Source organism: Drosophila mojavensis, unplaced genomic scaffold, assembly GCF_018153725.1.
Source record: "Drosophila mojavensis isolate 15081-1352.22 unplaced genomic scaffold, ASM1815372v1 contig_81, whole genome shotgun sequence".
In the NCBI taxonomy this organism is placed as follows: domain Eukaryota; kingdom Metazoa; phylum Arthropoda; class Insecta; order Diptera; family Drosophilidae; genus Drosophila; species Drosophila mojavensis.
In genome coordinates, this window is record NW_025318907.1 from 7,827,210 (window position 1) to 7,842,993 (window position 15,784).

The following is a 15,784-nucleotide window of genomic DNA, read 5'->3' on the forward strand; positions in this document are numbered from 1 at the left end:
CACATACTAAAATTTAGTTTGTATAGATATTAAACTCTAATTACTTTAAGAATTAATGACATATAGTTATTTATAGTTTAAAAATATTGCTTGTCGATTTTTCAGATACGAAAAAATTATTTAAAAAGTATTTTGTTAAACATATATAGACTAATATGCCTAACAATTATAAATATATGTTGCTCAATAGCTACAGGGTATATAGAAAATTAAAATATTTGCTTACCCCAAACTGGGCAGTTTGTGAGCCAGTCGCAAATGAGCGAAAATTTTTGACAGAGTTTTACGGCCAAATGAAAACAAGTGTGGCCCGCCGGGCAACCAAAGCCAAGCCAAAACCAAAACCAATAACAAATCTAAAGCAGCCAAAGCGGCTAGCTCCCAGATACCATTTGGTATTTTTATGTGCCCGGTTGACACTTTGCGTTAATGCGTAGCCGAATTTCGAGTTCGTTTCTGTTTTTGTTGCTTTTGTGCTGCTCACATTATCAGGCCCATTTCAAGTTGGCTAACACGCCGCTTAAACGGCTTGTAAGTGGCTGCCTATGCACTTAATTAATAACATTCTTGGCGTGTTGACTTTGTTGCAAGCCAAAGAGTTTCTGTCGACGCTGCTGCTGTTGCAGGTTGCACGTTGCATGTTGCATGTGGCATATTGCAACCTGATGCTTTGAATAGGCCAAAGGCGTCCTTGCACTGATAAAACTGCAATTAGCCGTCTCTCACACACGGCCAAATGATTTATTTGTATTTACTTTAAATAAATTGCCAGCGACTGACCACGCCCCACTCCCTCAACCGCGCCTCAGTCTCGCCTGCTGCTCAGCAATGCTTGCAGTTAACTTAATTAAATGCCAGCTTCAATTTATTTTTCATTTGCAGCCACCACAACAATGAAAGCGAAACCGCAAGCCCGCTAAATAAATAAACAATAAACAAAGAGAGCAAAATTCACCGGGGCGAAATGTTCCTCCTGCTCCTCCTGCTGCTGCTGCTGCTGCTGCAGCTGCTGTTTCTGTCGTCTGCTGCTGCTGCTGCAACTATCGATGTAATTTTACATTTCGTTGCAGTCAGCTGTAATTAACTGTAAATAACATGCCGCCTGCGTGTGGTCCCAATTTACTGTACTCGATATAAAACATCGAAAAAGCCGTAGTTATTAAGTTTTATTATTCCTTTTTCTTTTGCTGCTCCTGCTACTGCTGTTGTTGTTGTTGTTGTTGTTGTTGCTGTTGTCATCGATACGGCTCACCCGCTGCTGAGCATTGCATTGATAAATGGCGCGAGCAACTTTTAATTGCACGTTTATCTTTTGCGTAAATCAATAGCAGCAGCATTAAATTGCCTGCGCTATTTCGATTAAAATGAGCTCAAATTTCGGACGAAGCTTATGCAATTTTCGCAATTTATGCGCCTCAACCAATTTGCAATCGTAGACTTAATTTTAAAATAAAAGCAAGTAAGAAGAATCCAATAGGCAGTACACGACCAGCAGATACCTAGATCATGGGTTAAATGCGTAGCTAGTTGCAGTTGCACATTTACATACACTCACACACACACTTAACAATTATCATGCACATAATTGTGAGCTTCTTATAAATTATAGGGCATTAATATAATAAACTAAATATTGAGAATACATTGATTCAATTTGACCAGCTTCAAAGCACGGGAACTACTTAAACTCGTGTTAATCACCAGCGTGTACGGCCTTACTCTATTTGTGATCTATCAATGTTCTTCTTCTTGAACTGGTGTTGCCACCCTCTTGAGGTTGTGTAACCAGAGTGCCACACCTCTCAACAAAGCTCTACATTCAACTTTCATCTATGTATGAACATATATCTGTATTTGCCTAAGAATTGTGTGAAGCTCTAATAGCTTTCATCTTCTTCACATTCCTTTGCATATGTGGCATATCACGAAAAATATATATCAAATGATTAATTCAAAAGATAAAAACTCTAGAACGTTTATGATTTAGCTATAATTATTTACGTATTATCCTATTTTTTCCTTGGGGATTCATGTTGATTTCGATGTCATTTACACACTTCCAAATCACGAAAAACGAGTATTTACATGTCTGAGCAGTATTTAAATACTGCTGAGTTAAGCACTGAGAATTATGTATGTATATCCATGTTTGTGATATATGACTGTATAATCATAACTTTATTTTACTTTGAATTTATGTGACCATTAAATGCACTACTAAAACATCAAATTGGCATTAAAACTTGACCAAAAGGCAAATATTTAAATAATTCGATAAGCTCGAATGCATTTTGTTTCAAGTGTGGAGCTTAACAGCAAATGCCTTTTAGCATATTCATTTATATTTTCATTTCCATTTTTATTTTCATGAGCGCTCGCACATCTTCAATCAACTTTATCTATTTGAAATTTTAAAAAATGTATATAAATTTACTTGTTGGGCTTTCTGGTGGGATTTTCAATAATTTTAATTGCCCTTTTTGGTAGACGACAAAATTCAATCAGCGCTACATAAATTATGCGAGACGCATTTGACCCAGAAAAGCGCGACGATAAAACAGATTTTTTGTCGAGATTTTGTTTTATTTTTTATGTGTAGAGATAGAAAACTCCCACACACACAGTCACGCTCACACACACACTCACACAGGCAGGTCTGGCCCTTAGCGGTTAGCTCTAAGGCCTGTCTGTGGAGGGGCTATGGGCGGAGTGGAGCAGGGGCTCGGCCAAATCGTGCGCTAATTAACTCATTGACACTGTGGCCTCCGCTTGGGCAGCCAATTGTGAGTGGCGTCTGTGCAGGAATCGTGCGTAAAAGTCGAGTACGCTCCACATTAAAAGGCGCTAATTGTGGCATTCGACTCTCCAGTCCCTTCGCCCCCGCACCCAGCCCTTCACCATTTCCCCTTTCTCTGCCCACTCTGGCGGGCGTGCCAATGCAATTAACGCTGTTTGGAGTCTCACTGAGATATGCTGAGAGCCCATACGCCTCCGCTCCCGCTCCCGCTCCCTTGCCCTCTCACTCTCCCTCTCCGTGGCCCCCCTCTTCAGTCCATCTCTATGGCTGCGCCGACTTCAGCTCCCACTGATAAATGGGACTACAGGCAAGTGCAACGGCTCCAAGTTGAAGTTTGTTTTCCTTTATGTTGCAGTTGTTGTTGTTGTTTTTGTTGTTGGTGCTGGTGTTGGTATTGGTGTTGGTTTTGCAGTTTGTTTTGCTTTTGTGGCATCGGCTTACAAACAAACCCAAAGCCAGGCGTCGAGCAAATAAAACGGTTTTTTCCAGGAAACGTGACAAAACGTCAATAACTGACGTTGCGGCGCACTAGTTGGTGCAACATCTAAGCGCGAGACGCGGCTGCCCAATGGCCAATCCAGGCGGCGACTAGTTGTAGTTGCTGCACCATGTGACAAATGCTGTTGCTGTTGCTGCTGCTTTGGCTGTTGTGGTTGCTGCGAAAGCAATTACTTAGAGCCGCGCAGTCAAAATACGTACGTAATCTAAGACCTCGCCACAGTCGCCGTCCGCTTCAAAGCGAGAAAGTTCCCGGAATGCAGTCGCCGCCAGACTCGGACCTCAGACAACATTCTTGGAATAGGGCCAATGCACTGGTGACCAAGGATATAACTCGAACCCTCCAACGACTAACCCAAACAAAACGGAAGACATTCCGAACTTTTTTTTAACAAACCGTTAACAAGCACAGTGACAGAAAATGATAAAATATATTAAAGGGTTCTATTAAAAAATCGAATACAAAAAAGCTTTAAATGCGCTCAATTTATTAACTAAAATTTGGGTTAACAATTAACATATATTGTAGTTAAACAATTCTCTTATTCTCCATTCTTTATAAAAATAAAATCGTACAAAGCTGAAGATCAATGATTCTTGTATAGTTTCAGCATTCTTAAAGCCTCAAATTATTTCAAATATAATACATATTTAATATTCTAATAATATTCTATACAGATAAATTAAAAAAGCTTTTAATAATATCTGATTTCAAGTCCTGAATACTTAAAATGAATTAAACGATGTTAATATTGGAAGATATATGTAAACATGATCATGAATCTTGAATAACCTATAAAGGCACTCGATCTCCGGCTAGTAATAGCTCTATTCGACTTTCCTCTCCGCCAGTGAAAGTGCAAAAGGCAGCTGATGATCTAGTCGAAAATAATGCGCTAGGAATTATCATAGAGATCGCTTCGCATGGATGCAACCCGATCGATCGATAAGCCGCAATTTATGCTTATCAAGCTTCGAACGCCCACCGGCTCTAAAGCTGAATTCAATCAAAATTCAAATGATGGCAGCTACGTGCGATCCGTAACTCGTGTATTTTGTGACTTGGGCTCGAGGAGGGCGCGGCATGGGGCGATGCTTATCACACTGATGGAATGACAATGCGACCAGCTGTGTGACATGCACATCGTAAGGTCATAAAAATCTAAATCTCTTGGCATTCCACCATGCGCCTCGCTCGCCCCGCCCATGCCCCTCACGAACCACTCACATGCCCCTCGCATATGCCGCAATTAGGCGGCTTTTTGACGCCCCAGCTTGTTGTCAGATATATGGAGCCCGGCAATATGCTCGGCTATAGCAAAGTCAGATTTTGGTGTTAGCATTCTCTTTATTTCATTTTCATTTTCATTTTGTTCATGCTGTGCAGTTTAGCATTTTATGATTTTTTAATTTTATGTTGATGAGCCTCATTGCGTGCATATTTGATTAAAACTTTTGTTGCTATTGTTTTTCTTCCTCTTTGTATTTTTTATTCTTTTTTTGCTTATTATTTGTTTTGTGTTGTTTTGGTTTTATTCTTTGTCGCCTTTTGTTTTCCTGAACTTTAATTTGAGTTTATCTTTTACTGATTCAACTTAATGTTTTTTGTCTTTTCTGTCTCTTAATGTGATTTCGTTAGATTTGAGTCGTTTTGACATTATATATCAATATTTGTGGCGATCTGCTCACAGCTGGACGCCAGATCTCAAATAAAAACAGCTCGAGCATGATTTTAAGATAGGTTATGGTTCTCAATGGCTGGGAATGCGAGTTTATGTTAATTTAAAAGCTGTGGAACTTTTTCCAAATCGTATGCAATGCTCAGAAAAAATACGTCGATCATTGTTAATATCATAACAAGATTTAATTTCATCAACTCTCAATAATTGGTAGAACTTCCAACTACGCAGCGAATTTCAAGCTAAACATCGATAATATAGGATTCTCATCTTTTAATTTGGATTATAAAAAACTCATTCCCAATATCAGATACACATTTGAATTATAAGCTGGTTCACAACACACAAATCAATAACTTTCGCTTAACTCTGGCCCTTAAGAACTTTCATTAAATCCACACAAAATACTCCAAGCACACACAGACACACACACGCACACATGAGCACTCCCACTCGATCGGAGACCTCCGCCTCCATAGCCCATAACCATAAGCATAAAGCGCCTCAAAATCAATCTAAGATGATAACATCTAACAATTAGAAGGCCTTCAGGTCTTTGGCCTAATGCTTTATTTTGCCATATTTACGATGATGCATTTTAAGTGCACAGATCTTGATATCGATAGCAGACACGACGCCCATTCTAAAAACCCAACACAAATTTTTAACAGAAAAAAATCATAAATTAAAGACTCAGACAGACTCAGAAAAATAACAAAAAATTCCACAGTGTGACTAATAACTTAATTAGAAATCAACAAGAAGACGAGTAAAAAAAAAAAAAACAACCAACCAACAAAAACAACTTGAAAAGTTAATAAGTTCCGACTCGATCGAGGCTTTTTATTGAGTGAAAAACAAACCGAACCGAACCGAAAAATCTTTCAAATATCTACAATCAATAGCCATAAAAATTCCAAGCATAAATGCATTTTATGTGACTCTCTCGGCTCTTGAAGCCAAAAAGATCTACGTTTTATTTCCGTAGCATCGTGATGTATTAAAAATAAACATTTCATTTAGTCAGGCGCGTTTCCAGTAAATTATTCCAATTGAATGATTATTTTGGTATTCGAAGTCGCTTTAACAAAATCCCAATTGAAATTGAGTAGAAAGAGAATGAAAATGTTTGCTAATCAAAAGTACAGCCAGATGAAAATTTCTGAAGATTTAAATAACTTGAAAACAATTTTTGTAATATCAGTTTGTATACGTAATTCAAAGAGTTGAAAGTGATTACATTAGTAACCCGAAAATAAGTTCTAATGAAATCTTGTAGAAAACCAAAGTTAAGTTAAAAAGAGAATCACTTTTAAAAAAGGGAAAATAAAAATATTTTAATCAGCTTGAATAGGTAAGTCAACTAATAGATATTGATTTGTATTAGTATTTACTGAAATCAAAATGAATATTTTTTCCAAATTCTCCAATATTTACTCGCACAAAGATGATTCTAGATCCTGTCAAATATTATTTTAGTCATTCGGTTAGTATGGTAACTATTTTTGTTTTGAGGCTTCCAGCACCTGCCAAATGTCTTTTATGTTCTCATAAACCTGCTCTATGCGAAATCTCTCTTTTGTAGAGATTCCTTTAGGTGTCATGATAACTAGCACAATTACTCATCGGCACCCACTCCATTCGAATGCATCCATTGAAGACTCACTGAGGGCCCACTGGAAATGCCAAAGATAAACAATGCAAAGTTGACTTGATGCTGGCTAAAGGCAACCAGCTCCGACTCCAGCCCCAACTCCAGCTTCAGCTTCAACTTTAGCTTCAAGCAAAATAAACATGGGGCAAGTGGAATGATTGGTGCTAGCTGGTGGTGCAATGGCATGCACTCACAAGTGCAAACTTCAGAGTATTCCCATATCTTCTTCTTCTCTTACTCTCTCTCTCTCTCTCTCTCTCTCTCTCTCTCTCTCTCTCTCTCTCTCTCTCTCTCTCTCTCTCTCTCTCTCTCTCTGTTCCCCATTGTCGTATGTGTTACTAAACTAATGAAATCAATAAGTTATGCGAATGCGCCATGAATAACAACAAAAGGCCCGAGCATCGAGTTGCCTAGAAGGAGTCATCCACTGGTTGGCCCCAAACGCAGGCCAAGTGCCCGCTGCTGGCCTGGCCAAAAGGTGTGAAGCACAAAAGTCACTCAAGCGCGCTGGCCGTGGGCCCTGTCGGGCTTATGAAATATGAGAGCCCACAATAGCAGCAGCCCCCTCCCATCATACCACACTCGTACTCTGCAATCGCCTCCCTACCCCCCGCCTTTTACCTGCCAGCGCACGTCTTTTGCCTGGAATTTCTGTGCATAAATTTAATTACTGGCAGACGCAGACGCTGTCGCCGTCGCCGTCGCAGTCGTCGTCGTCGTCGCTGTCGCTGTCGCAGTCGCAGGCACTGTTGCAGTCAACGTTTCTGTTGAAGCTGAAGCTGAACCCAGTCACCTATCAATCTAACTCGAGTGGCTTTTCCCTGCTCCATTCTGCCTTTCTTTGGTTGCGCTCAAGTGCTTTACTTATTAGTGACTTTTGTGCCTGCTCGCAAGTTCAATAGCCCTGCGCCTCCACGACGATGACAACAGCGGGGCGTGGCCAAAGATACATTGTTAGTTTATAATTAGTGGAGAAGGAGAAAATGAGATAGCGAGACAGCTCAAGAGAGAAGGAGAAAGATAGTGAAACAGATAGAGAAGAGAGAGAGAGAGAGAGAGCGAGAGAGAGAGAGCGATGCAGGGCGTATGTACTTGAGTTTAGGTTTAATGCATTTCCCCCATTTTCTATTCCGGCGATAATAATCATTAGCTGCTGCTGCTGCTGCTGCTGCTGCTGCTGCTACAACGGACAGTCTTTTAAAATTAGAACGCAGCACACCTTGAAGCGCCTTTCGGTTTGTTAACTGCTAGGCAAATATCAAACATGGCGCGGTTGGCGCAGTTGCACCTAAACTGGCCATCTTGGCACAGTGGGCCAGGTTGTTTAAGCCTTCAGCGAAAAGCCAACATTTCGGATGGTCTAAATGGGATAACTGCGCTGTCGCGTTCTTTAATAGAGCTCGAATCTGATCAGTTGTTAAAGAATATTTATCGGTTTATGCAATATTGTTGAATACCCCATTTTTCGATCTACAAGTACTACTACTAAGTCATATTAGTCAGTCCTTCTCCTATTAGCATCTAGGGTCAATTAATGTCTAGTCGGCCCCCTATTAATGGTGCCACACTACCCATAGTAGTCGATACTCCCAGACTGCTATTTCTATAGATCAGATAATTTTTGAGTGCAGCATGCCTGCACTCTTCCTGCACTAATCACACTCAATTAATATCATCCAATACTATTTATGAACCGATATATCGACAAGATTTCTATTCGAATAATACTATCATCTCCGACAAATACTTATTACAGTTATTTTATATTAAGGACTATCGATGTACAATCGTTCATTATCGATGGTTGCTAAAAACTATCACCTATTATCGATGGTAACCACTTTAGATAGTTTATCCCCTATACTGTGCACCGTTCACAATTAAAGAAGCTGCTCCGCTAGATTCGGTGGTCTTCTACTTAATACATACATGATTATAATTACCCATTCCCAATAAACTCTCATTCAAAATAGTAATTTGATAAGATTGATAAGATATAAAGCTGTATACAAGCAAGCAAGCAGCATACAAGCAGGTTATGTTACCTTGAATAATTTACCCACTGTGCAAAGGAATTTGGGACACGTGCCAACGTATGTAGATGTTGAATAAAAAAAATCGATGTACTCATAAACAAATACTGCTATTACCTTCCGATTACATATTTAAATCAGCGCTGTCCCCCCCGGACCGAAGTGATCTCGGCTCGCTTTGACACGCTTAATCACGAAGCATCCGTGTTTGCTTTTAATTAAAATTGTTTTTCCCAGCCAAATATTTGCATCAATTAATAGACTCGCTGACGCGAGCACATGCAATGCCTCTAATGTGGTTTCTCTTCTTCTTCTCTTTACAGAAAATATAACGATAGTCGGCCTCACGGACTATGTGAACAACGAATTCAAAATAGCACTGTTCGCAAAAGAAACGCAAAGATATTTGTGTTTCAACGACAACTGGAGATTAGTTGGCATGGTAAGTTACCTTGAGAGCGTTTGACAGTTGGTGGCTGCACAGTTAAACGTATTTACTAAGGAATTCAAGTCGAGCGGTCGGTGATCAAATTCTGAATGATTGCAGGCCTAAGACACTAAACTATTTATTAATCATAAATGATTACCAGCATAGGGATTAGAATTATAAAGTTCAGTTAATTGAGGTTAATTTTCAAGCGCAGCCAACTTGATGGTGCCACAAACAAAATTTTAATTGACTTTTATCATCTAATTTCTCAAATACATTTTTTTTTTTAACTTTGACCTCTAGAAATGTATGTATATGTCTTTTGTATTAAGTAAATATAAATTATATTTAATTCATATTTATTATATTTAGTTTTCAAATAGATGTCTACTTTGATTGATAAATTATAGCGGACGACAAATAAATTAAAAGCATTATCTATAAGACATATCATAATTATAAAATATTGCATCATCACGCTTGAGAAAACGATAAAGATCCCGCAAATACCCCTTAACATATTCGGGTTAGTGGAACAACAGATAATAAAAACTACGAATTTTGATAATAACTCAATCTACACAAAGCTCTTGGGATTCCCCGCTTTGATGATGATAATATAAATTCAAATGAGTTGACATTATTTCATTAGCTTTCGGTTTATGGCTTCCTAGACGTTAAATCTGAACTGCATTCCCACTTCCTAGCAATTGCATCTTTATGGCAGCACACAATATAATGATATGTACTTAGAGCCAAGGCCCCGAACGGGCGCCTTGTAACAAATTTGATTACATTGCAGTGCATTTTCATTGGATTGGATTGGATTGCATTGTACTTGAAACACCGCCGCCGCCGCTTTATGCAAACTAACTGTGCAAACACTATAATTTATGGCATGTAGCACATAATGGTTTTTATGCAAACGAGCGATTATAGCGACAATGGCGATACTTGAACGATTTGGCCAAATTGCATAAATTGCCAGCTCGGCGACAGGGCGCTAAGCGCCGCCTCACACGCTGCAAAGACTAAATAATTCTCTCTCTTTTCGCTTTTTTCAAATGCCGTAGATTATACCCTGTAAAAATTGAAAAGTTGTTTTACAGTTGATTTCTTCTTCAATTTAATCATTCATTTCAAATCATCTCCAATTTAGTGATGTAGATTATCATTCAGATCAAATTACATATATCATATGTAGTATTTCAGTGTACTTAATATATAGTGTACATATATATGAAGACTCAGATATTGGGACTAATCAGTCTACTACTGAAAAACAGAAAAACTGGCTGTAGTAGTTACTACTGACCCAAGGTTATCATACTTTAATGATAAAAAAGACAAGGGTAAAAATAAACACGCTAAAACTAGATATATCAATTTATTAGATTATAAATATCACATAACCTAACTGCTCCACATAACTTAGGATATTAAACAAAAACTATTTTTTACCAACTGTCACTCTTTAGCTTGCCCCTATTACAGGGCATCTGCCAGTCAGGCACGAATTCTGGCAAATCCATTGCTGGAATGCTATTATTTATTTTTACTAGTATTTTTTTTTTTTCTTCGAAAACCCGTTGCAGTTGAACCAATTCTGTCATGCAAAATGCGCGACAACAACAAAAAATAACTGTTTATTAAAATATTGAAATTTCATATGCAATTACAGACACAAAAACATAAATATAATAACTGCTCAGAGACAACAAATCGATAGCCGAAAGAAAACAACAAAACTGGCACACGATATGTTAATTTTTGTTTTTCTCAGTGGCTTACGCGGCGTATGCGTAATGTTTGCATAAAACCGATTAATTTAGAACTGCTTCCCTGCGAAACGCCCAATTGCAACTGCTCTGGGAGTCCACCTATGATGCGAATTTCTCGAGACATTGTAACAGTTATCGGGCTAAATAGATTATTGCCAATGTCAATCGTGCGGCCAAGCACTCCAAAGAGTCGAGTGCACTGCATAGATTCGTCATCATAAAAATCATTCAGCGTTTGTCGACAGATTTTTCAAATGGCTGTACATGACTATGATTAGATATATCTAATCTATCAATCTAATGACGAGGCAGTTTATGCTGTAATTGCAAAAATATTTCAATGTCCTTGCATAGCTCGCATTACGATTTGTACAGTTAGCTGGAAAAGCAAACAACGGCAACATTGAGTGCACATATATGACTAGTGTGATCGACTATTGTGAATATATCTGTAAGGTCAAAGCTGACACTTGTTATTTTATTGCTTTCGATTATGGCCGCAAATCCCAACTTGAATTTACGTGCAAATACTTGTACTGTGATTTTTCGCTCCCCCACCTTCTTTATAGACTCTTATAAAAAGCTTATTTACAGTTTTGCCATTGAAGGTTAATAACTCTGACTATATGATTAGGTTAAGGTTGCGAAATGTTTGATAAATTTACACCTTGGAAGTAGACCCAATATACCAAAGATTGGGTGTTATGCAGTAAGTTAATTGTTGATTCGTATCGCATAATATCAACAATTAATATTGAGTAATTAGTAACTACTCATAGATAAAATAAAATATTTTCTGAAAGTTTCTTTCACCAGGAAATATTCTTAAAAAAGCAAAACTTTTATAGAATCATAAAATATATTTAAAATGTATTTAGTACAGACTATTCAACTTCGATATACCCTAAACCATATACATATCTTATAATGAATGCTGTTATACATGTTATGTTATGCGTACTATGTTATTCATGTTATGTTATGCTATTCATGTTATATTATGCATTTTCTGTTGTGCATTTTTGCTCGATAACCTGATCAGGAATATATATAACTTACAGGGCCATGAATCCTTCTAGCTGTTACATACACTTTATGCAAACCAATATACCCCGACTTCGCATTGTCATTGAGTTCATGGTATAACGAGTCACTTTACTTTACTTCAAAACGTAGACACTCTACTGTGCGTTATAAAATATTTGAATAATTAGAAATGACTTAGATCACTTTAGCTGGAGCCAACGCAGAATTGAACAAAACGTGAGGCAAGTAGCTTCAATTGACAGCGAAAACAATCAGTAATTGGTTACTGAGGGGCCAAAGCTGTGAGTTCGTTTGAGTGGCCCCTGAGAAGCTGTTCAAAAATAGCAATTAAATGGCTATAAATACCGTGAAGTAGTACCGATAGCTAGATAGGTCGGCAGACGTAAAGTGGAACGACTAAATATGGCATAATTGCTAAGCGAGTTGAACAAATTCTTATCTGCGTCATCTGCAACACTTTGAATAGAATAACAATCGAAATGGCAGATTGGGAAGTCAGATAGGTGCTGCCAGCAGCAGTAGCAGCAGCAGCAGCAACAATAATAATATCAGCAACAGCAGCCGTGACAGAAACTACAGCAACAACAACGACAACAACAATAATCAAGCCGCGTTTCATTTCGTTGGTCGTTTTGGAATTTCAAGTGTTTTATAAATAAACACACTCCAGCTCCACTGTTGTTGCTGCTGTCAGTGTTGCTGCTGCTTAACCTCTCACTTGCAAGCGCTTGTCAAAATATTTTCGACAGGTTAACAACAAATACAGTCAGGAAATGCCGCTTATAAATTGCAGTGTCAAGTGTAGGGAACTTGCCCTGCCTAATGTCCCGCTCAAACACTCTCTCACTTTCTCTCACTCTCTCTCACTCTCTCTCTCTCTCTCTCTCTCTCGCTCTCTTGCAGAAGGAACTGCGCGATACCTGCTACTTCAACGAGACCATCGTGCACGGTTATTTCGTGTTCCGTTCCGTAGTCGATCTACAGCGACGTATCGGCTTCACACACCGAGGTAAGCCCGTGGGGCCGAAGAAGAGCGTCAACGATGCCTGCTACATGTTCAATAAGATCGATGCCGAGCAGTTTTTCCATCAGCACACGTTACCAAAATGGCGCGAGACGGCAGCAACGATGGCCAACGGCAGCAGCGGCAATCACAGCGGCAACTATCGCAAAGTCTCGCGCAACAAAAACAATCGCCACAAATCGAATAACCAAAATCAAAAGTTGCAGCAACAGCAACATGCGCATCATGGCCATAATAGTAGTAATAGTCTAAGTAGCACTAACAAAACACAACAACAACAATTAGCATTAGTAAGTAAACAGCAACAACAACAGATGCAGCAGCAACAACGTGAACAGCATCAGGTGCGACATCATCACAATGATCCCTCAGTGCTGGCGCGTCGAAAACAGCGACGCAAGCAGCAGCAGCAGCAGCAGCAACAGCAACAACGAGTCACAGCTAGTCCAACGAAACTAACGACTGCCAAAAGTGCAAAATCGACAACATCAGCAGCAGCAACAGCAACAGCAGCAACAGCCAAAACGACGAAAATATCACTTGCCAGCAAGCGCAAGGGCAGACGAAGAAAGGCACGAAAGCAAAAGCAGCAACAGCAACAGCAACTACAACAGCAAGAGCTGCAACAATTGCAGCTACTCTCTACCGCAGCAACACTTGATAGCAGCATTGAAGATATGCTTTCTAGCAGCAGCAGCAGCAGCTTTTCCACAGGCTTTGACGATGCCTACAGCAGCAGCAGCAGCAGTGAGCCCTGGACTACTTGGTATGCCACGCCCACAGCAACAATTGATAGCTTTACACCAGATGTGGGCAGCAGCAGCACCACCAGCAACATGTTGCTAACAACAACAGCAGAAGATAGTATTAAACCATATAGCAGGAGCTACGATGACGGGTCGACATTCATCACAGAGCTAGAAAATGAAGCATCAGGAGCAACAACAGTATCTGTAGCAACATCAAGCAGCGGCAACGATACCGACCTGCTGCAGTACGAGGCGGAGGTGGTTGAAGATGACGAAATTGAACAACATACCACGGCTAACTATGAAACCAAAGCAACAGCAACAACAACAGCAACATCGGCAGGAACAACAACTGCAACAACTATACCAACAACTAGCAGCCAAGTGGCAAAAACTACCTCGACAACAACAACAGCAGCAACAACAACAACAACAACAACAGCAGCAACATCAGCGGTAACTGGCACACAATTGGTGCTGGAACAAACGCCACTGGCAGCAACACTGGCTACACTTATGTACAACAAATGGCATACAACGCAGCAGCATGAGGTAGACGCTGTTCCGGCCAACACGACAGCAACAGCAGCATCAGCAGTAACAACAGCAACAACAACAACCACAAGCGGAGCAACAGCAGCGGCAACGAGGTCTGGTTTGGCGATGAGCACACATAAGCTCAGCAGGCATCGCGGTATCGGCAGCAGCGCGAGCCCCAGCGAGCAGCAGCAACAGTTGCTGCGAGACAGCAGCGGCAAGCAGCAACAGCAACTGCAACTACACAAACTGTTGCGTCCGGCAACAATCGTGACCACGTCCAGCACGCAATTGCTAACACCACTCGCAACAGCAGCTGCTGCAGCACCGAAAACTGTAACAGCAGCGGCAGCGGCAGCTGCAGCAACCGTTGTTGCTGTGGCCACCCCACAGCAACATATAACAGACAAACTGTTTAGTGTTTACAAAAACATCAACAGTAATCCAAATAACACGCTAACCGAAACAGCACCCACGCCAATAGCAACAGCAAGAGCAAGAGCAAGAGCGACAGCAACAATTGCTACGACAGCAACAACAATAACCACGAAAAAATCGCTCCGCAAATCGACACAAAAACTGCTGGCCACGCCCTACCATCAGCTAACCTATGTGCGCAACGAGGCGGGCGACATTGACATAGATAATCTGGACAATATTAGCGTATATCCCGATGTTTTCGAGGATATCTTAAACGATAACGACGACAGCAGCAGCAACAGCACTGCTACAAACAGCAACAGCAATAGTCGGCTGACCTTTGTCAGTGGCTTCCTGGCCACCTCTCCCACGTCCGTGCTGCCCGAGTCCATACGCATAGCCAAGATCAAGATTAACAACGAGCGACGCCGACTGCAGCAGCGCAGTCAGCGGAGACTGCGCAGTTTTTCGTAGTACTTAGCGAGGAGCACAAGCAGCAGCAGCAGTAAATTGTGGGCTTTAGGGCAATGTAAATGGGCTGGACTGATGGCTGGGGCCTTGACAATCGGTTGGTAGGCGTAACAAGTTGGCTTGATCAATTGATCGAAATATATATATTGTCAAATGCAGCTTGTGGACTGTATATCAGTATATCGCCATATTCGTAAACTGTTTTCGACAAGTTTTAAGGGGCAAAGAATTTATGAAAGCAAATGAGAAAAATTGTGAACATGAGTTCAAACAATTAAAAAAATTTAATATATATATATATATACACATATGTATAAATTATAGATATACTTTATAATGAACTGATACATATACATACATATATATAGTTAATTATATATATATGCCAGAACTCAGTGAGTGCTGTGCAAACACTATGCAGCTCTGAACTACACACTTACACACACATACACACTTAAAGGCATACAAGCAAACAAGATAAATATACTCAGGCCACAATCCATCAAAATTAAAGGCGAATCGTTAGTTGAAGTTAGCTTAATTACCGGTAATTACAATTTATAATTACTAAAGTAAAATATTTAAATATTTAATTCGAACTAATTGCTTTCAAAATTTGTGCTTACCAATAACATAAATATTTGTTCTGGCATCCAAATGATAA

General features: G+C 39.8%; 1 protein-coding gene across 3 annotated transcripts in view; it reads left to right on the top strand.

The window, feature by feature from the left end:
* The window catches only part of LOC6581032 (cell wall protein DAN4), an 81,031-nt gene extending 65,596 nt beyond the window's left edge, over positions 1–15,435 (top strand). For all 3 annotated transcript variants that reach the window (XM_032729886.2, XM_044011210.1, XM_032729888.2), the window contains 2 exons: positions 8,985–9,103; positions 12,823–15,435. In XM_032729886.2, the coding sequence (XP_032585777.1) occupies positions 8,985–9,103; positions 12,823–15,123 (2,420 nt within the window). In that variant the 3' untranslated portion in view covers positions 15,124–15,435. The remainder of the gene's footprint in view (positions 1–8,984; positions 9,104–12,822) is intronic.
* The last annotated feature ends 349 nt before the right edge of the window (positions 15,436–15,784 follow it).